The 22,755-nt window shown below is 44.4% G+C and overlaps 1 protein-coding gene across 1 annotated transcript in view; it reads right to left on the reverse strand.

The window, feature by feature from the left end:
- Positions 1-22,431, reverse strand: part of LOC309588915 (scavenger receptor cysteine-rich domain-containing protein DMBT1-like) — a gene marked incomplete at both ends in the record, with an annotated part of 41,017 nt that extends 18,586 nt beyond the window's left edge. Inside the window, 9 exons of the mRNA XM_082308726.1 lie at positions 14,661-14,932; positions 15,555-15,943; positions 16,475-16,647; positions 16,892-17,103; positions 17,395-17,545; positions 19,479-19,790; positions 20,350-20,661; positions 21,221-21,532; positions 22,092-22,431. Coding sequence (XP_082164852.1) covers positions 14,661-14,932; positions 15,555-15,943; positions 16,475-16,647; positions 16,892-17,103; positions 17,395-17,545; positions 19,479-19,790; positions 20,350-20,661; positions 21,221-21,532; positions 22,092-22,431 — 2,473 coding nt within the window. The remainder of the gene's footprint in view (positions 1-14,660; positions 14,933-15,554; positions 15,944-16,474; positions 16,648-16,891; positions 17,104-17,394; positions 17,546-19,478; positions 19,791-20,349; positions 20,662-21,220; positions 21,533-22,091) is intronic.
- Positions 22,432-22,755: the final 324 nt, after the last annotated feature.

The following is a 22,755-nucleotide window of genomic DNA, read 5'->3' on the forward strand; positions in this document are numbered from 1 at the left end:
TCGTTATCACTTAAAGAGGTTATAAACCATGACACCTGATAGCTCTCCCATCTGATATTTGTAAAGGATTTCACTGAAGTATCTTTGAAGAGATAAACTAGGGCTGGCTGCCTCTCTCCTATACGTGTTTCTCTTGTACAAAGACTTATTTGTATTTCTTCTTCCCTGGAAAAAAGAAATTACTAATGCGTGTGAACTCACAAAATGGTGCACTTTTTTCCATGCTATAGTAATGTATTTGTTATTTCTTTAAGCATACTCACTGCACTTTTGAGAAGATTCCTTATGCAAAAAATCCTGGTTTTGCTGAACCCGTCGCATTTCCAACAGTCTGGTAATGGCCATGTCTAGTGCCTTGCCGCAGTGGAGGTGTTTGCAGTGCCATACAGAAACAGCCCTGGCAGCTCTCAGCTAGTGGGGCTGAGGGACCAGCGTGCCGAAACCTGGCTCCCCACACAAGTAAAGTGGTGGTGGACTTAGTGGTGGACTTGGCAGTGCTGGGTTAATGGTTGGACTCGATGATCTTACAGGTCTTTTCCAACCTAAATTATTGTATGATTCTATGATTCTAAGTAGACTCATCTGCCCCTTCAGGACTGACCTGCGGAGACAGGGGAAATATTTCTCTCAGGTCATGAAACTCCTTTGGTAAGGACCTGCTTAGCTGTTTAAAAAATGGTGTCTTCTGAAGCGTGATGAAAAATGATTTAGTTAAATATAATAAGGACAAGCCAAAACATTGATTTCAGAAGAAATGTCATGTTTTGTTTCATCAGTTTTACTTTTTGTTTGTAAGAGCGGAGAAGGACCAACTTCAAATGAACATTTGAGGCCTTCAAGACGTACATGTAAATGAAGGTTCTTTATTTTTTCTACTTTGAAAAACATCTGGAAAAAAACAGGGGAATGAAATGATATGTTGCCAAAGAGCAGCAAGGTGGAAAAGATGCACAAGGAAAAATGAGCAAGCAGAGGAGCCAAAGACTGCCTTTTTTCTACTTTTCCCAGCCCCAATCCCGGCTGCCTCAGGAGCAGCAGAATTACCTGATAACATTGGTCCTTGCTCCTGTGCACGCCTGAGGTTAGCAGGGGGCTGGGTGCAATGTGTGTGCAACAAAGGATGGTGAATAGCTGTTGTACAGCTTTGTGGTATGATTTGCATTTGGAAACGCAATATTCTGCCGAGGTTTGGAGACCCTGGGTATGTGCCTGGTTGCTTGCTCCTATTAAGGCCTGTGGTGTTGTATATTCACTGCTGCTGTTACCCATGACATCTATATGAAGCTGCGTAGTGCCCTAATATTTGTTGCTTAGCTGTCCAGCCATATTCTCAATTATACTTAAAATGCGTATTCTTTCAATGCGTTCTTTTTTCATGTTTTCTCTCTGCCAGCCATCCCACTAAATTCAACCCCGATAAGTTCTGAAAGTATTTTTGCACACTGAAGAATGTATAGAGAAAAGGGCAAAGCCCAGGTGAAGTAAATCACATCGCTGATAACATAACCTTCAAACAGGTTCCCTGCATTTATGCTGAATTTATCGGTAAAGCAAAGTGGAAATTTTACATGTCAAGTCATCTTCAGTGGACAGAACTGAGTATTGAGTGCTGGGTCTGGCTTCCTGGTCCCAGTGGAGAATTACCTTGGGATAAAGATGTCACCATCCAGCCCCTGGAAGCCCCAATCCCCCCCTGTGAATCCTGCGAGGGAAGATCTTTGTCAGAGATGAAGGCTGTGCCAATGTAAATGGGTATTGGTGATCTTGGCTCTGCACACAGTAGGAGAGGTCATTTCATCCTGTTACCCAGCTAAGGCTTTGTGTCAACACAGGCTGCTTATCTTGGTGTGTGCTGCATTCTTGCAGCTCTTCCTGCTTTTCACATTCACGTGGACAATGGTATAGTCTTAATAAAGAGGTATTCTCAGGTTCTAGCAAATGCCTTCGATCTCAGCAGGTACCATGGGTAGGGGTCACACAGACTACCACCGGTGCCGCTGACTGTCTCCAGCACCCTTTAAGCATTTGTTATTACAAAAATGGAAGTGGCCATCTAGTGCATTGGAGGTGCCAGGGAGTGAGGTGTGACTAATACTGCCTTTAAATTTCTTCTAAGCAGATTTTGATAGTAAAAAATAAATGCAATAAGAAATGGGGATCAAAGCACACAGTCTAACCAAACGCTAACTCTGTAAAAGTCTGATTCCTTCAAGAAATAAGATCCATTTATGAAGCTACATTTCTATTTAGAGCTTTATCTCCTGAGAGTTTGGGGAGACTGTAACAATTTCTCAGGATTTTGATTCAGAGACATCTTTACATAAGAATAATCAATACATTACTGATTAAAAAGTGCACAGAGACAACACAAAACCCAGCATATAAATGGCCAAACCCCAAACCAATCAACTCCCAAATTAAAGTCATCAAAGCCCAAATCACAGAAGAGGAGACAAGCGTGCCCTGAGCCAATGTTTCCACTGATTTTGATTAATTGACTCCTTCTGATACTCCTTCTCATGTGTAGTGTTCAATTAAGGAAAAAAATTGATTAGGGAAATTCAAAAATGCTTCTCTGGAGAAAACACTGGGAGTTGTGCCTGCATAAAACTCAAGGATTTTTTAAAGCAATATTAGAGTCCTAATAGAGGACTTCAGCAGGGCCCTTGCATGGTTCCTGCCATCCCTCAGCCTCAGTGGCACCTCTGAGAGAGCAAAGAGAGTGGGTCTGGCCCTTTGATTTTCCCCGGGAAATTAATGTAGCAATGCTCTGGGTCTTGATTCATAAGGTAGCTGAATATACTAGATGTAAGTGCAAAGCTGCATCAAATTTTGATACATATTTACTGGAAATAATAATGATAAATAGAACTGATGCTGACCTAGCTTTGGTTTATTAGTTACTAATGAAAGATGATGAAAAGAGTAATTAACAAAATAGGGAAGATGAATTAGTAGAGAAAATAAACAACAAGAAACAATCAGGCTAACTACATCAATTAATTAGGAAAACTTTCTTCCCTGCATGAGCCCTCAGTGGCTCAGATAAAAGAGGAAAAAGGTGCATGTAAAGAGATGTGTAGATCTTTTTTGTCTGTACACTGATATTTTCCGCAGTGCAGGCTTGCACATGGAAGGCTGTGCAAACACACAGTCATAAAAATGTTTCTGCTGGATCAATCTGCTTGTAATCAGGCTTATTGTAAGAACGACGGAAGTGGCCATTTGCTCTGTGCAGGTTCAGTGAATCTTTGGAGTAGCACAGCACTTTAGGGAAGGCTGTGTTCCCTGAGAACAACCTCCAGAGAGTCAAAGCAGGCATGTGTGAGGGATGCTTTGCTCTTCTGTGATGCATTTCTGAAAGTATGTCCAAGATTTTCATCTGCTTGCAACGTGATTTGCTAAGCAGTGAGATAGGCTAAGGGAGTCTGATTTTCATTGATAAGTTCTGAAGCGCACACCTTACACTCTTTTTCAAGATGGTTTTCCAACATTTGAGTCAACTACATCATTTGATGAAGTATAGCACGGCATTTTTCCATCCTCTTTGAATAAATGTTATCTTTTTCCCTTTGCATGAAACAAAAGCAAAATATATTTACCAGTAAATACCCAATTCTTAGAATGATCAGTTAAAGAAATGATAAAACTCATCATATGTCCTGCCTCCTCTAGAAGCTGTGGATTAGAAATATGAAAATATGAACAACATGAAAATTGTTATCTTAGCAGCTTCGGTTGTATTTCAGAAGAAATTAATTAATTAATTGCCAGCAGCAGAGCAAACACAACAGACCTTTGTGGTACCTGGTGGCAACTGGTGAGAACTTTGTACCTCTGTCTGCTCTCTGCAAGTGGTGAGGAGCCTCTTTCTTATATTGTCTATTGTGTTCTAAAACTAAACTAAAACTAAATCAGAGTTTTTGTAAAATTAACTATATTTTTAGAATGGGTTCTTCACTGAGAGGGTGGTTGGTCACTGGCACAGGCTCCCCAGGGAAGCCGTCATGGCACCAAGCCTGTCAGAGCTCAAGGAGCATCTGGACGACGCCCTTAGTCCTATGGTTTAGTTTTAGGTAGTCCTGCGAGGAGCAGGGAGTTGGACTCGATGATACTTATGAGGCCCTTCCAACTCAAGAAATTCTATGATGTTGTGATAATACTTCATCCTTCTTTGCAAAACTATTTTTGTTTCAGATAGTGTTCAACAACTAGTTAATTAAGCTCTTTGTAACACGTGTGTTCTGAAGATGACAAAATTGATGAGAGATGAGATTATGAGCTGACTTTCCTTGCTAGCAACTTGAAAATCAGTGGGGAACAGGATAAGACTTTGCAACTTTTTTACCATCTGACAGATATTAAAAAAAGTTGCCAGGGTTAAATTTGAGTAAGGACCTGGAACTGCCAGAAGTCTGAGCATGGCATGTCCTTCTTCAGAGGGATCTGACAGAGCCCTGGCTCCTTCTTGTTGCTCCCTGCCCCTGGGCTACAAAAGAGTTGTGACTCTAAGCCTTTGGATTTGTTTTATCCTGATTATCTCACTCAAATGAATAGTCCACAGGCATTCAATAGGAGCTTTGTCAAGGTGAGGCATGTGGGATTAGGACCTTATGTTCATGAAAAGTCTCCTATGTGAAAGCTTGTTGGTTCTGTAAGGACAGAATGTGCCTTGGGATTGCTTTTTGGTGCTCCTCCCTAATCTCGGTAATAAGCAAATAGAATTGGTTAATACAGATTACAGATGATTAAAGTAATGTGGTATCAAAAAAGTATTGGATGGACTCCGAGTGGTACTGATTAAAACGCTCTAAAAGTTTTTGTGTCTTAGCTGGATGGAAGTTTGCAATGACAAATATTGATTAAAAAAAAAGAGGGAAATTCTCTGTGTAGGATAGAGCCTTGTTACGGGCAAGAGAGCCATAATGCTGTTGAGAAAAGAGTTCTTCTAGTTCATGGGAGCACTTTTGAATTTGACAAAATTAAAAATTAATCGTGACTCTTCTTGATAAAGCAAAGATATTAGTGTGTACACAAGCAGATGACACTGGCATCCCACTTCTCTCTATACCACCCCCTGCAAGAACGTTCCCACAGGTATTTCTCATTCCCTCTGCACTGCACATCATCCTTGACAATATTTCTTGGGCTGTGAGTAAAGGTGACATCACCTGAAGATGATGATACAACATGCCCACATGCCTTCTGGTTACAGACAACTTCTGCAGCACTTATATCCCAGAAATCATCAAAAATGGCCCCCCAGTGAGAGTCAGAAAGTTCGCGTTTTTAACAACTTGCACTAAACAAAATGAACAGAAATTATCTATTTACCCACGCTGCTAGGAAAAACCCCACAAACCAACTCTCAGTACATTGAAATTTTGTCTTTATAAGGTTATTTATATTTTAAATGCATAGTAGCGTGTATTTCGCAAATACAGTAATACATTGCATGAAAGATGCTTTTCTACAACACATAAGAAAATCGCTGGTTAGTTTCTCTGGGGTTCTTATGAACGATCCGTTGAATTCATTCCTTAGTTAGGAAGCAATGGGAATGGGAAGATGGGTAAGCCTCCGAATGGCATCCTACTCGGCCAAAAAAAAGGAAATGTAACTGTCCTGCTCCTTAGATTTTACTAGTTAAAGATTTTGAGCGTGGAGGCTAACATGTGGGTTATAGATCTCTCTTAAGTAGTATTTGCTGAAATGCAGGAGGATAGTTTGGGGATGTCCTGAAGAGCTTAAGAATGATGTTCCCTTTCGCTGCGCATCAGAATCTCGGTCCAGCAGATGTGTATAACATGCTATTGATCGCTGACGTCAATACATCAGAAGTCACCTGCGCAGGTGACACCGGCATCTTCCTGATGAAAACAGTGATTGACGAATCATCCATTATGGGAGCACTGCCAGAAGAGAGCTTCACCTCCTCGGCACTGTAGGAGGATTTCCCCTGTGCCCTCACCAAAATGAGCTTCTCCCAGAGGTGCAGAACATCTGCTCTACCCGTTCACTAGCCTCGGGGATGACACTTTGGAAGACAAAAGGAAATTAGATCAACTATTAGAGTGACTGATGTGTTTTCAATGACCCACGCAGTCCCAGGCTATTGGAGGAAAAGTTTACAACAGCTTTCTAAGGACCCCATCAGCAGTGAAAGTGTGCTCTAACCCGTGCTGCTCACCAGGCTTGTGATCCTGTGGTTTTGGGCCTGATTTTAAAGTGTCTTCCAAGGGTAAGGTATCTGAGTGTTCTTGTGGCCGTTGCATAAAGTTAGAGTTACACTGACACAATGCCATCATCATCTAGTGGGGACTCCAGCATGCGATATTGTGTTTTATCGGACCAGCAATGGGCTAGGCAAGGAAGCCGGTGCTCAGAATAGAACAGCAGCAGGTCACTGCCTTCAGCGTTTCACTTATTGGGGTAAAAACTGAATGCATTAGGTATTACGTTTGCACTGGCTGCACGTATGCTGAGTGGCTTCCAGCTGAAGATCTGCCCAGTGGAGACCACTGTGCTACCCCTTGGCTCTGAACTACTTCCAGTTTATTACCCACATCATTGATTAATGTTATTCCCAAAGCTCCCAGAAACCATACCACAGACAAACACCTCGCTGTAAGGAACAGCTCTGCTGACACTGGTATATCCAAAGCAGTAATTCAGACCTCGGCTGTGTCTAACCTCTAGGCTGTGACTAACCTGCTACACATACGCGGCTCACCATGCTTTTACCAAATGCTCTTACCTGCTTGCTAGGGTTCCCTTTCAGTGTGTCATTATATTTTTGCCTAAGCCCCTCCAAGGCACTAAAGAAAATTAATTACTTATCATTATGTATTTTTTCCTACAATGCATTAAAATACAATACAATATATGTGTTTTCTACATTACATTAAAAAAAATAATTAAAATATTTGGTGGCATCTTCAGTCCTCAAGCCTACTAAACACCCATGATGTCTACCAGCTTGAGTGGTCTTTGATACAGGTTACAAAATTTGCTAATATTGATTTTAGAGGAAAACACAGGGGAGAGGGAGGTAGCACTGAATAGCATAAGGCATAGTACCTGACCCCTACAGACATCCTCCACGCAGCGGTCAGCATGGGACTCATGTTAACTGCGTTCCCTATAATGCTGATAAAACATGTTTCAGAATTTGTAAGCATGTGGATTTAAAGGAGTACGCTCTGCAGTTTGACCAGCCTTACTTTTTTATTAAGTTAGTAATTTCATACAATAGAGATACTTTTAACTTTTAAAAATATTCTCTTACCTTTTTTTGCCAAGGGTTTGTTTGTAATACCTTGATTTTTTTGTTACCCTAATTATTGTTTGCAGCCCTTCTCTTTTATAGGACCAGTGGTTAAACCCTCCCCTTGCCACATCCAGTAGCAGCCACTGGCCCAAGAGGAACCAGCTGCATGCAGCCAGGGAGAAAATTAGTGATGCAAAGCAAAAAATGATGGCAGACTTTTTCCGCCTCTCGGTTTCTCCACTGTCCTGATGTGGAGCTGGGGGCGGTTGTGTTCCTCAGTCCCCTTGCAGACCAGAGCCCCCAGCCCACGTCTGTGGTGGTGGCTATGCCCGGGGTCCGTCTGTGGGCTCTGTGGGCTGAGAGGTTTGCAGGGACTTGCAGCACCTCCTGCCCTGGGCCACTTGTGCTGTCCAGGAGCCCAGACAGAGTGAGCCCCAGCAAGGAAAGCCCCACCTGGGGAACATCTCAGGGCAGGGGTACCACGAGCCAGCTGAGGTCTTAGCCCCATGCTCCCGTGGCTCACACAGCCAGGCCCTGGGCACCAGAGCGCCTGCAGCTGTAAGCATTACCGGGGCAATGGACTGCCTTATCTGCTAGGAAACAAGATGCTTTTTTTTAAAATGCAATGCCAGAAACCCCTCAAGACTGTACAAATTCTAGTCTGTATTTCAAACAATTAATTTTCAGCTTGATCTGTAAGTGTCATCCGAGCTGTCATACTTCACAGCCTTCGGGAAGCATCTCATGTGACGCCTGGATTAATCCTTGCAGTGTTGGCAGAGAGTAGTCCACTTGTCTTCCTCAACAATGCATTCCTTAGAGAAGTCCAGTGAAATGTTATGAAACAAAGAAGGCTTGTTTCGTGCTGGCAAGGCTCAGATCAAGTGTTTACTCTACATGCACAGTGTGCAGCTTTCAGATGCACTCTGTCCAAGCTGCCCAGGAGCTTGAAAAGAAACTGAAGTAACAGGTTTTGGCCACCCTCCTGTAACTGGGGCTTCACAGTAGCCTTTCTGAGCCTATGACTAGGGACAGCAGGATCCAGCATTTTGGAAAGAAGGCCAGGCTTCGCTACATTAATATTAAATCATGCTCCCTGCCACCTCTTTGCGTGGGAGAACAGAGCCTTCACATCAGCGTAACTCAATTTTCATTATATCTCATGGAAAAAAGCTCTGCTCAAATCCAGGCTTAGCAATGGAAGGTGGTGGTAACTAATGCCAAATGCTTCAGAAAAACCTCAACATCCCCAGCTGAACCTGTGTATAAACCTTTTATAACCAGATACCCTCATCAAATGAGGAGCCCTCAAGTCAGGTTCCTTTTTTGCTAGCAACTGGTCAGGCACAGAAGAAAATTCAGCCTTTTTAGTGAGTGCCTAATTTTACTCAGCACCTAAATTATAAAGCAATAAGCAGAAGGGATGAGGGAGATAAGGCAAGGGGTAATAAGGTCTTGACATGCACTGGGAAGTTGTCTGCACGGTAGGAGCAGGGATGAGAGGGGAGGAAAAAGAAGCAATAAAGGGAAAAGTCATATAAAAAAAACATAACAAACTTCATCCCCATCACCACTAGATGGGTTTCTACTGGACTTTCATCCCCATCCTAGTAGATGGATTTCAGCCTCCAAGGCTACCAGGCCACACTCATCTGACTGCAACTGTTCAAAACCCACATTTTATCCGTTCTATTGAGACACTCAGACACCCACAGAGAACTTCCTTAGACTCAACAGGTTTGCCTGACTATGAGGACAAAATACAGCCCTGACAGTCTTCATATAGAAAGAGGAGGAAAGAGAAAGGCCAACTCTCTGAAACTATAGTTTCTGAAAACTGAAAAAAAAAAAAAAACAAACAAAAAAAGAAGACGACAGTCATTCAAACTTGACTGGCTCTTTACAACAGCAGCAGTCCAATTAATTTCTACATTATAGCCTGTGTCTAATTCACTTATTTCAGAAAGAAGAAGGAAAAATCTGCTTGGATGGACACCAGGTGATTCAGGGAAAAAGAGGTGATCCAAATGTTATTCTAGGAAATGAAAACAAATCTCACTCCCAGTGACTCAGCTGGGTCACTGATGAGTTTCCTCAGCTAGGCGTGATTTCGTTACAATATGCTTTTTGTGTCTTAGTTCTTGAGCCTGAGATAGAAAATCTCCTAAAATACACAAGCTGCTGTGAGAATTTTAATATCTCCTGAGTTTTTCCCAGCTAGATATAAACTGCCAAAACACATAAAAATTAAATTTAAAAACCCCATGAAAAGAAATCCAAACTACCAAACTGAAGAAAAAAACCCCAGGAAAATCTCTTCTCCTTGAAACATAAGGCATTTAACAGAAATCGTGTGAAAAATTGTGCTTGGGTTCAGGGATGCCGGACAGCAAAGGACTGCAATCCTTTTTATCTTGACCTTGTCACACACAGAAGGGCAGTGGTGGGTCAGTCTCAAGCAATGCCTTTGCTCTTTCCTCTGAGTTTATTAAGCGTGGTGGACAATTCAGCAACCCAGCTGCAGTGGCTGCCTACCTGATTTCCCATTCAAGGTAGATTCTAGTGCAATCCTGTTAATGAACCTTGCCCATGGTTGCTGAGTCTGATGGAATTACTAAAAAAAAATAAAATAAAATTATCAGTCAAGTGAAAGTGATCTCCAGAATATATTCATTTAGTTATTTAATTGGAATTTGGTGCAAGTGTTCAGTCTCAGGCATTAAAGGACACCTGAGTCAGAAGTGTGAGCAGAGGGTTATGCTTAGCTGCTTAATTTGGCTTGATGTCAATGAATATCTGTGGGCTTCTATGGCAAGGCATGGGGAGAAAGTAATAAAAACCAGAAAAATTGTGTTTCTTACCCATAGCCTGCAAACCCAAAGTAGCTGTTTTTTCAGACTCCTCAATCTACAAAATATGGGGATTTGTTATTAACAATTGGAAAACGAATCTACTTGAGAGCTATGGGATCCAGAAACAAAACAATATTTATTTATACCCAGTTATAAATATTTTTATAGTATGTTCCTGGGAAGGAGGACTACAGATTTGAATTATCTGCTTTGTCCTCTGAAATTAGAATAGAAGGATAAACAGGACACCAAAGCACAGGAAATTCAGCATACAAACAAGCAAACAAGAATTTTGTTTCTGAGCTTGCTTTAACCCCGATGCTGGCCAAATAGGTTGCATGATAACACTGGAAAGAGCGTAATGGCAGGAACCCATAGAGTCTGTACAATTTTTTTTTTTACCAGAAAAAGTGTACATATTTAAAACCAAATTGCTGTGGAACCATTCTCTTTCCATGAAAGAACCTTCTCAAGTGCCACTTCAGGGGAGTTCTTCAGGGATATGCAGTTATGAACACTTGCACCTACGCGGTCTGGATATACGTGGTGTAATTCAGTCACTGTCCTCTCCCAACACAACTCACACTACACAGGGTGACACTGGCAAGGGATTTTAGCATGATGTTGTAAACAACAGGTTTAGTTGGTGCTGAAATTGTTGGTTGAGTACATACTACTGAGTGAACAAGTACGTACTACATAGTTGAGTAGTGACAGACACACTAGGAAGAAATTAAATAATTTAATACCAAAGTCAAACAGTTATTCAAACCAAAAACCTACCAAGTGATAGCTGGTGTGTCTTCTCTGAGGGTGGAGGAGGTGACAACCACAAGCCTATCTGCAGCCTCCAGAAAGCTCATTTAAAAAGAGCAAAGGCAATGGCCTCCATGCGCTCCTGGTTCTTGACATACTTGTGTTTGCAGGCACCAGCCTTCACTATGGGGTTGGCATAACACTGATCCCACACAAAATGAATAAACAGGACAACAAAACAAAAGGCCAAATCAACAACTTTAGTTTACATTTTGACTTTAATTCTCTGTATTTTCAACTAAGACATGAAAGGCAAAAATCCCAGACCTTGCTTTTCATGTTTTTACGCACCATTGGTAAATATTTATGTGCGATTTGGCTGTTTGCATTTCCAGCATATTTCAGCCTGATTTATGAATGTGCACAACACACTCTGAAAGGCTGGGTAAGTCCTGAGAAGCCAAACTCCTCACAACCACAAAGCATACAACCACAAAGAAAAAAGTAACTCAATAATTTTATTGTGATCAGCAACCAGAAGTATTAAAAATTGAACAAAACTCTTCCTTCTCAAAAGGAGATGTGAAATGTCTTTCAACATGTAAATGACATTTTGGTGAGACGTGAAATGTCTCCTGAATGAGATTCAATCTGTTGTATAAGAGTTACAGTTTTGCCTGGTTTAGGATGTACATCAATGGGAAGGCTTCCAATTGATTTGACAAACCTTTAGATCACATTGTGTGGTTCAGCCTTAAATATTGCAAAAAAACCCAAAACCTTTAACAGCTCAGTATCTATTGAATTTGGATTTATTTAATCTAGAGAAGTGAAAACTTAATGGAAAAACCATCAATCTTCAACTAGGTAAAATGCACCTAAAGAAAAAGGGGAGAAGATGACTCCCCATGGCCAGGAGGGACAGGGCAAGAACTAATGGGCTTGAATGGCAACAGTGAAAATTGAGGGCAGGCGTTGTGAAAAGCCTTTTAAACGGTGATGCTAATTTCAATAGTGAGTCTCATTAAGCATGAGAAGAGATTGCCTAGGCAAGTTAGGGAAACATCTGTTGCGAAGATGTTGGGCTGAGGTGGTGGTGCTGAGGGTGCAGAGGAAGCTCCAGCTGATGTGTTTTTGGATGCCCTGGGTGAGCAGTGGTGCCCATGGCCAAGGAGGAGGTGGCACGGGGGTGGATGGCATGGAGGCTGGAGGCAGAAGCAGGGACCTAACGGCGGTGTAAGAAACAGGTTGCGGCATTCATGGGGACAAGTGCCACAATGTGGAGTGAGAAGGAGACCAGGGCTATAGTAGGGACCTCGGGAGCAGGAGGCGTGTGTCATGAGGAGATAACAGAAATGACAGGAGAGAAAAGAGCAACAGTAGTTGCACTAAAATGGTTAGGGAACTTTTTCTAGACCTCTCAAGGCATGATGATTTCTGTGCTCTGTTGCTCCTTATCTTTGCAAATACATCTATCATCAATGAGGAACTAAGGAGTCTCTCAAGGCCTTCCCCGTGAGATTTGGACATTGTTTTACCTTTGCTGCTAGATTGTTATTTTTTTTTTACCCACCCTTTACAGTTTAACTCCATTAAAATACCTTGCTGTGGCCACACAGACAGAGGTGTGCCCAACACTCATACAAAACAGAGATACCTCACACCTCTTCACAGCAGGATGTAGAAGTGTTGCAAAATACAACTGATGGGCAGAAAGTCAAAGACTGGAGGGAAAGCTTTCTCTGCAATAACATGGGGAAACACACTGGTGGTAGAAGACACTTATTCCTCACTGGCACATAGGGGAAGATCCTGTCACGTTTCCTGAGGTCCTCACCTTTGGTGATGCTGTGGAAACAGCAGCAGATGTGGGGCCTGCTTGGATGGGAGAGGTTGCTCAGGGACTCAACCAGCCATCTGCTTTGGAGGGAACACAGGGATGGGGGAAATGCGGATAGACAGGTCCTTAGGTCCTGGAACAATGTGGGTCATTTTGCTTTTGTGTGGGACACCCAGGAGAAAGTAATGGAAGCCAAAGAAAAGGCATTTCTAAATCAAGAGTCAGCAATCTGGCTTTCCAGTCCCAGATATTTTCTGTAAATTTGCATGTGCAGAAAGAAGAAGAATTAGCTCATTCATTTTGAAGCCTACATTAAGATATTTAGACATTCCCTATGTAGTATTTCAGAAGCAGGGGCTCAGTCCATTGCTTGGTGAATTTTTAATCCAACAGACCACACTCTTCAACACAGTACAGCATTCATTTGTATTTTAATCACAGAGAGATTAATTTGAAAGACAAAATAGAATTATTGCTTTGTAAACATTCCTTCCTTTGACTTTAAATTACACTCCTCACATAACAGATTACTTTAGCTTGGAAATCTCTGCATTTTATAAATAAGCACAGATCCATTATTGTTTCAATGAGAAACTTAGCATTAAAAACAATACTCAAAATAATTAGAATATTGTATAGTCGCAATTCCAGATGCCATGGTAAGATAAATTTTTACATTTCCTTTCCAGACATGACTATTACTTCTCCCCAGATTAAATCTTCCTCCCTTTTAATAAACCTTGACATATTTATTGATGCCTCACTTGTATTTTCTCTCCAGCTCACAAAGTTTTGAGGCATTAGATAGATGGTCTTAGAAGGATGTGACAAGAGAATTAAAGAGGAGAAAAATGATATAATGATTATACCAAACAACTCGTGACATGAATGTTGAAATTATTTCTTAATCGTTTAAGAGGTGTTCGGATTACAAAGTTATTCTAAAGCATTGTAACAGGCTAGGATTCATTGTGGATAAAGATATCACAGCTTCTTGCAAACGGCACATATGTGACTGTCATCAGTGAAGCATTTTGGCAGCTCATAATATGTGGTGTTTGCCCTGTAGTCATTTAGTGGATGATGCTGACCTTTGATCTCACATTATCCCGTGCGAAAACGGTTTCTTCAGTGCAGGTCTCACAAGAAAACCGGCAAGAACAAAAACAACAACTGCCAGAATAACGACAGCAACAACGACGGGTGCGAGGGGATTATCAGCAGCAGCAACTGCCTGGGGAGGAAGCACAGAAGAGTCCAGCCCTGCGAGTAAAGGCAAAGAGGGTTTGGTCTCAATATATTAAAGATCAGGGCACAAAGAGCTGCTGCGTTAAAAGGGGTGGTTCCCAGACCAGAGTCAGAAATATGCTAACTTCTTACAGATTCATTGGTTTAAACTCAGACATATGGTGTGAATTTTGGGGTTGTCCTATGCAGGGACAGGAGTGGGACTTGACGATCCTTGTGGGTCCCTTCCAACTCAGGACATTCTGTGATTCTATGAGACTGTTTGAACAGGCTTTATATTAGCAGGGATGACAACTTAACTAAGCAAACTTCATAAGTAGAAGACAACTGAGGGAATGAAATGTTTCTCAAGAAGGCTGGAAATTGGCTCCCAGCTGACCATCATGTTACACAATCAGACTGGAGCTAATTAGTTAGAGTTATAGCACTGCAATGGGTTACACTCTACCTCTCCTTTGGGACAGCCAAAGCAGTTATACTTTTTATACATGCAGGTGAAAACAGGGGGTTTGCAAGGTGTTGAAAGAAGAAGAGATTTGTAGACATTTGGGTCAGCCAAACAATCCCTTCATTTTTATGGCAAAGGTAGCAACAGCAGATTTCAGTGATAGATATCAGAAAAGCAGAGCTATGGCTTTTCTTGAAGCTCAAAGTAGTCTTAGAGTAAATATGAGAGAGATTTATTTGACTTTACCAGTATTCCTACTCTGAGCACCTCCTTCTCGAAGCTGAAGTGGTCCGACAACCACATTCACATTTTCCTTGGCAGAACTTGTGTCTCTCTTGGACCTATGAATACAGCCCTGGTAGCAGCGGGAGGAATAGTCACCGAGCCTGCACACCACCAGCTCACACTGCAGGTAGACTAACGTATGGCGGCTAATGAACTCAAAGGCATTAAATTTGAACCGAGCAAAGTGGTTGTAGGGGGAGTAGTATGTGATATAGGAGGAATCTTTAGCACATCTAGAAAGAAATGAAACAGAGAATTAGTCTTCATGGATACACACATGTACCTTCCTGCAAAAATACAATAGATTAAAAGAAAATTATATTGTAGCCAGGTACTAAGAACACAATCGGATAAAAATGCAACTTTTATAGCATAGTATAAACTTTTTAAATATAGACTTAAGTCCTATGAAGCAGCTAGAGCATTGGCAACTCTTTTTTTTTCCAAGAGAAGGAGACTATAAGTGCTGAAGAGGGGAGAACAGACTCTTACTAATGTCTGTGCTATATGAGGCATTAAAAAATGAGTCTAATGCTTGACCTAGTTTTGCTAAAATATTTAACACCTTAACGATAGATTCCTGCTGCCAGTTTTCACTCTCTCATCTCATCTACCTCACTCCCACTACTTTGAATTTTGCATATAGGGCAAGGATGAAGTGAAATGAAATGTTAGTAAGGTCTAAATGTCATTTCTTATTTCCAGACTCATGCTGTAAAAATAAAAAAATCAAAGACCCCTTTTAACAGTCTGTTGATAATGAGATCTAAACCAATTCAGACTGGCTCTATTCTTTTAAATAAATACAGAAAGTGTATTACAGCTATGCTTCTAACGACTTGAGAAAGTTCTTACCCATTCCTGATTATATCATAGGCCAGAGTGTTAAAATCATGAGGATCAGGTGATGCCACACATGTGTCCACAAACACAATCAGATTTGGGTCAGAGCTGTGAAGATAAGCTTGAAGGTACAAATTTTGGTTCAAATCAATGTAGTATGGAGAGTCGTGCACTTGCCGCAAGAATGATGAGGAATCATAAAAAGTGATGTTCACGTCATATCTTCCAAACTGATTTTCATTCACGTCTATAGTATCCTCAGCAACATACATTATTTGCATCCATGTGTTCTGTAGCATTTTGCAACTGATGTGTAAGTGAATATTCTTTTTCCTCTTGATAATGTACCCAGAAGATGTAACTTTGATCATGTTGGAATAGTTGATTGTATCATTGTTCTCCTGTTTAACATGTAATTTAAAATGAGGAATTGCATTTTTGTCATTTTCTGTGTTCTAAGTTTTGATAGAGTAATAAACAATTTAAAAATGTAGATTTATCTTAAGCTCTTTAAACCAAGAAGCTTGATGTTGGTCTTTTCTGCTCACAAGTTGTAAATAAACTTGCTGAAGTATGTAATTAAACAGAAATCAGTGGAGAAAAACTCTTTGTTAAATCCAAGGCAGAGTCAACTCATTTAACATCTGTACAAAACACCAATCGTGTAGTACACAGTCATCCCAAACCTGCATGGCACTTACAAGACTATGTCTACTTTAAATCATGGAAAGTTCATATAACTTCCTCCCATGCTTTCCTCCCTAGAAGCTCATTTCTAATAAGCATGGGGATTCCCTAAGGCATGGAAAGCCAAAGCACTAAAAACCTCCGAGCCTTGTTGGTTCACTTCTTAGCACTGTGGACCACAGTGGCCCTTTCATGACTTTTCAGAGCGAGTCCTGCAATTCAAGCATGCACAACGGTGAGCGTACCTCTCGTATCGTCCCACAGCCGTTGTAGGGAATGTTGAATACAACCTCGTGTGATGTGATTGTTGGTTTACAGCGACGGTCGTTCAGAGTGACCATTTCTGCCGAGTAGCCTTGAGACTGAAGATAGTCTCTGCTAACCACTGCATGCATGTAGTCTGGTAAGCACAGAAGGGCTGGTAGAAGAAGAAGATACAATATATTAGTGACTTCAGGAATTTGTTAATGATTAAAGGTTGTAATTGAACCAAAAGTTGTTTTTTTCTTAATTTACAAGGTAGGCAGTTCACACACCAACTCATCATATTTCACACACATCATTTCATTTCCCTAATCTCTTTAAATATACACAAATATTTATTTTGCAAACAAAAGCAATAAACAGGCTTGTTCATTGAGAAACACCGACCGGGAACTTACTAGTGTTGTGATCTGCTGGAATGGAGGAGTAGTGAGCCTGAAACCCTCTGAAGGTGTATCTAGAATCACTGTGAAAGTGAACGGTCATCATGTTTGAAGAGGATATGTACGTGGGAAAGGAACCAGAACAAAGTCTCCCAAGAAGCGGGGAAGAGTGTGGAGGCCCGTCGTAGACTTCAACATAGTCATACTGGCATCTGCCGCTTTGCATCCTGGCGAACAAACGTCAGCACCTTGTCAAATGCATTTCAGAAACTCTGATTTGACTGCCTAACACATCAGAAAATCTTTCAGCACTCTAAAGTTTTCATGGCAGAGGTTTTATTCATTTTGTCTGTAACTGTAGCAGAAAATTGTGAGCAGAAAATACTACAGTAACCCAGATTTTGTTCTGGTCTTCCAACTGTTGGATGTTATTGAAAGTATCTTTAAAATTGGGAAGGTTGCCTCTTTCAAATAAGTTTTCAAACTTCTCAAGAAAGTTTTGACTTTGTTTTACTTACGCAGTATCTCTAAATGTGAGCATAACACGGAAATTGTTCTCTACTTGTATTTCCCACACACAGTCAGCATTGTTTGGATAACTTCCAGGGTAGAACGGACTCTGCAGCATCCCAGAAGAATTTGAGATTGAGCCACCACAAAAATAAGGTGCTGCAGAAAGAAATGGAAGAGAATTTACTTACAGTAGCCTCTACAAAATTGTACTTGAGCTGTACGTGTCTCATCCACAGCTGCTGAAAAGCAGGTCTCCCGCTGACTGCAGGTGATATTCTGTATGACCCAAATCAAAACAAATATTTGTTTTTGCTTTAGGTTTACTTTCATATCAGATTCGGGACTCCCTGTCACACCCATAGTGTCAGCCCACCCTCTTCAGGGAGGGCTGGTAACATCTTGACGCTTTCTGCTCTGGTGTCTCCTTTCTGCAGTCAAGGTCTGATTCTAGGAGGTGTCATGACTGTCAAAATGGAAGAACCTTCCTGAACAGACAGCATCCCCTCAGTTACTCTGCTGCTTCTCTTTATTGCCCTAAGGACTCTGGAAGACAAATAAGTTGCAAGTCTTCTAGGAAACTCTGTAGTTTTATGGTCTCAGACTGAAATAAGCACTCCAGGCTGCTGGGCCAAGTCTTAAATATATCTCATTTCTCCTACAAGTGTAGCTGCAAAAAGCTTTCCTGTTCCTGCCAGCAAGAATGGCATATAAGTCTTATATTAAACACACAGATAATCCCCAAAGTTTCCTTATAGGAAGGTGAACACAAGCTCAGAATTTAATTCCTACAAGATGTGACACGTAAAGGCAACAACCCCCCATTTTATATTCCTGCACAGGGATACCCCGCCAAGTGCAGCACACTCCTCCCTGCCTCAGGATTTTGGGATTCTCAGGATATTCCAAGCTTGGGAGCATCAGCTGTACCCAGACACTGCCCCTTCCTCTGATCAGCCTGGACAGGCTCTCAAGCACCTTCGCTTTTGTACTATTTTGTACTGTGAATGGTCAAGCTCTAAATTTAAAATCTGTTTTCTAAGACAAAAATAACAGGCTGAAGACCATAACAGCTCTAGTAAGCAGAAAAGCCAAAAATTCCACACTGCAATACTTGAACACCACCCTGCCAATATTGATATATATGGTTAAAAGCTAGAGATTTAGGTGACAATTCCTAAGCCTTGACCCAGCTGAAGAGCCCAGCAAGGAAATGGCTTGCATAGAGACAACGAGCATAACTGCAAAATAAGCATCACTGAAATGCAAGGCGATATCACAGCCTGTCTGAATACGATCATGATAGTTTGAAGTGATATTGCCATAGAAACAAAAATAAAATCTTAAAAAACCCAACAGGGAGACAGCTCAAAAATAAAAAGGGTGAGAAGAGCGACAGAAGAACATGACCTGTTGGAGGTGTCGTCGTGGCCAGAGCAGATGTGGGTGTAGAGGAAGAAGAGCAAAAAGTAAGACATGTCGTTCAGGAGAAAGGTGCTGGGGCACAGACACGGCCCCACCTTGGGGCACAGGGTACCATGAGGGGGACCGTGGCGATAAGGGGAAGGGGAAACATGGCACCAGGACAAAAAAGCCTTCTAGCATGCAGGCACCTTCTCTCGTTTCAGACCTCGAGGACTGTCACCTTCTGCTGAGTTAGGCTGTGCGTTTTCCTGGCTCTGCTCGCCCATGGAGAAGACCAGACCCCACCCTGGGACCCACTACCTGCTCCCGCCAAAAGCATTGCCCAAAAAACCCATGAGAAATTCAGACCCACCTGGAGGAACGGATGCCATGAAGCTGGCCTCGGTCGTGGCGGTGGCATCTGTTAGGGGAGGAAGAGAAAGAAGGCAGTGAAGACCCTGTGGATGGAGGAGCATGACGGGGTTTTCTCCTCCAGGCACTGGGGCTGTTGGTGCCACCCTGTCACGTGGGCGCTGGAGAGCTTGGGGGTCTCAGCAGGGTGGTCTTCCATGGTGGGAGCAACAAAACCCACAATCTTTGAACACGTCTCCAACACATACCGAGTGGCGGCCAACAAGGGCCACTTTTGGACAGCAGACTGGAATTCAGGAAGGAAAAGCAACGGTACCTGAGCACACAACACCAACATCTTCCTGGTGGCCACAGTTGTGGACGCCCCAACCACTGTGGCTGCACTGAAAGAGGGAGGACTCCCTCCCTGTGCAGCGCACATCGTCCATGTAGATGTTGCCAGTGCCTTGGCCAAAGTGGGCACTTGATGGTGCAGAAACAGCGAAGCCGCATCCCAGCTGCCTGCACACGACCTCGGCATCGTTCAGGTCCCAGCCGTCATCACAGACAGTGCCCCGGCTCCCGTACCGGTAAATCTCCACGCGCCCCTCGCACCGGTTCCTGCCGTTCACCAGGCTCAGGGAGGCACCTTGGAAAGGAGGAGACGGGGAAAACATGGGAAAACCCTCTGGCACGCAGGCACCTTCGCTCGCCGGGGCATTGGCAATGCTCTACGAGTTTCAGACCTCGAGGACTGTCACCTTCCGCTGAGTTAGGCTGTGCGTTTCCCTGGCTCTGCTCACCCATGGAGAAGACCAGACCCCACCCTGGGACCCACTACCTGCTCCCGCCAAAAGCATTGCCCATAAAGACCATGAGAAATTCAGACCCACCTGGAGGAACGGATGCCGTGAAGCTGGCCTCGGTCGTGGCGGTGGCATCTGTTAGGGGAGGAAGAGAAAGAAGGCAGTGAAGACCCTGTGGATGGAGGAGCACGACGGGGTTTTCTCCTCCAGGCACTGGGGCTGTTGGTGCCACCCTGTCACGTGGGCGCTGGAGAGCTTGGGGGTCTCAGCAGGGTGGTCTTTCATGGTGGGAGCAACAAAACCCACAATCTTTGAACACGTCTCCAACACATACCGAGTGGCGGCCAACAAGGGCCACTTTTGGACAGCGGACTGGAATGTAGGAAGGAAAAGCAACGGTACCTGAGCACACAACACCAGCATCTTCATGGTGGCCACAGTTGTGGACGCCCCAACCACTGTGGCTGCACTGAAAGAGGGAGGACTCCCTCCCTGTGCAGCGCACATCGTCCATGTAGATGTTGCCAGTGCCTTGGCCAAAGTGGGCACTTGATGGTGCAGAAACAGCGAAGCCGCATCCCAGCTGCCTGCACACGACCTCGGCATCGTTCAGGTCCCAGCCGTCATCACAGACAGTGCCCCGGCTCCCGTACCGGTAAATCTCCACGCGCCCCTCGCACCGGTTCCTGCCGTTCACCAGGCTCAGGGAGGCACCTTGGGAAGGAGGAGACGGGGAAAACATGGGAAAACCCTCTGGCACGCAGGCACCTTCGCTCGCCGGGGCATTGGCAATGCTCTACGAGTTTCAGACCTCGAGGACTGTCACCTTCTGCTGAGTTAGGCTGTGCGTTTCCCTGGCTCTGCTCACCCATGGAGAAGACCAGACCCCACCCTGGGAGCCACTACCTGCTCCCGCCAAAAGCATTGCCCAAAAAACCCATGAGAAATTCAGACCCACCTGGAGGAACGGATGCCGTGAAGCTGGCCTCGGTCGTGGCGGTGGCATCTGTTAGGGGAGGAAGAGAAAGAAGGCAGTGAAGACCCTGTGGATGGAGGAGCACGACGGGGTTTTCTCCTCCAGGCACTGGGGCTGTTGGTGCCACCCTGTCATGTGGGCGCTGGAGAGCTTGGGGGTCTCAGCAGGGTGGTCTTCCATGGTGGGAGCAACAAAACCCACAATCTTTGAACACGTCTCCAACACATACCGAGTGGCGGCCAACAAGGGCCACTTTTGGACAGCAGACTGGAATTCAGGAAGGAAAAGCAACGGTACCTGAGCACACAACACCAGCATCTTCCTGGTGGCCACAGTTGTGGACGCCCCAACCACGGTGGCTGCACTGAAAGAGGGAGGACTCCCTCCCTGTGCAGCGCACATCGTCCATGTAGATGTTGCCAGTGCCTTGGCCAAAGTGGGCACTTGATGGTGCAGAAACAGCGAAGCCGCATCCCAGCTGCCTGCACACGACCTCGGCATCGTTCAGGTCCCAGCCGTCATCACAGACAGTGCCCCGGCTCCCGTACCGGTAAATCTCCACGCGCCCCTCGCACCGGTTCCTGCCGTTCACCAGGCTCAGGGAGGCACCTTGGGAAGGAGGAGACGGGGAAAACATGGGAAAACCCTCTGGCACGCAGGCACCTTCGCTCGCCGGGGCATTGGCAATGCTCTACGAGTTTCAGACCTCGAGGACTGTCACCTTCTGCTGAGTTAGGCTGTGCGTTTCCCTGGCTCTGCTCGCCCATGGAGAAGACCAGACCCCACCCTGGGAGCCACTACCTGCTCCCGCCAAAAGCATTGCCCAAAAAACCCATGAGAAATTCAGACCCACCTGGAGGAACGGATGCCGTGAAGCTGGCCTCGGTCGTGGCGGTGGCATCTGTTAGGGGAGGAAGAGAAAGAAGGCAGTGAAGACCCTGTGGATGGAGGAGCACGACGGGGTTTTCTCCTCCAGGCACTGGGGCTGTTGGTGCCACCCTGTCACGTGGGCGCTGGAGAGCTTGGGGGTCTCAGCAGGGTGGTCTTCCATGGTGGGAGCAACAAAACCCACAATCTTTGAACACGTCTCCAACACATACCGAGTGGCGGCCAACAAGGGCCACTTTTGGACAGCAGACTGGAATTCAGGAAGGAAAAGCAACGGTACCTGAGCACACAACACCAGCATCTTCCTGGTGGCCACAGTTGTGGACGCCCCAACCACTGTGGCTGCACTGAAAGAGGGAGGACTCCCTCCCTGTGCAGCGCACATCGTCCATGTAGATGTTGCCAGTGCCTTGGCCAAAGTGGGCACTTGATGGTGCAGAAACAGCGAAGCCGCATCCCAGCTGCCTGCACACGACCTCGGCATCGTTCAGGTCCCAGCCATCATCACAGACAGTGCCCCGGCTCCCGTACCGGTAAATCTCCACGCGCCCCTCGCACCGGTTCCTGCCGTTCACCAGGCTCAGGGAGGCACCTTGGAAAGGAGGAGACGGGGAAAACATGGGAAAACCCTCTGGCACGCAGGCACCTTCGCTCGCCGGGGCATTGGCAATGCTCTACGAGTTTCAGACCTCGAGGACTGTCACCTTCTGCTGAGTTAGGCTGTGCGTTTCCCTGGCTCTGCTCGCCCATGGAGAAGACCAGACCCCACCCTGGGACCCACTACCTGCTCCCGCCAAAAGCATTGCCCATAAAGACCATGAGAAATTCAGACCCACCTGGAGGAACGGATGCCGTGAAGCTGGCCTCGGTCGTGGCGGTGGCATCTGTTAGGGGAGGAAGAGAAAGAAGGCAGTGAAGACCCTGTGGATGGAGGAGCACGACCA

The sequence above is a fragment of the Platalea leucorodia genome (assembly GCF_965183815.1).
Source record: "Platalea leucorodia genome assembly, chromosome: 4".
NCBI classification, from domain to species: Eukaryota; Metazoa; Chordata; class Aves; order Pelecaniformes; family Threskiornithidae; genus Platalea; species Platalea leucorodia.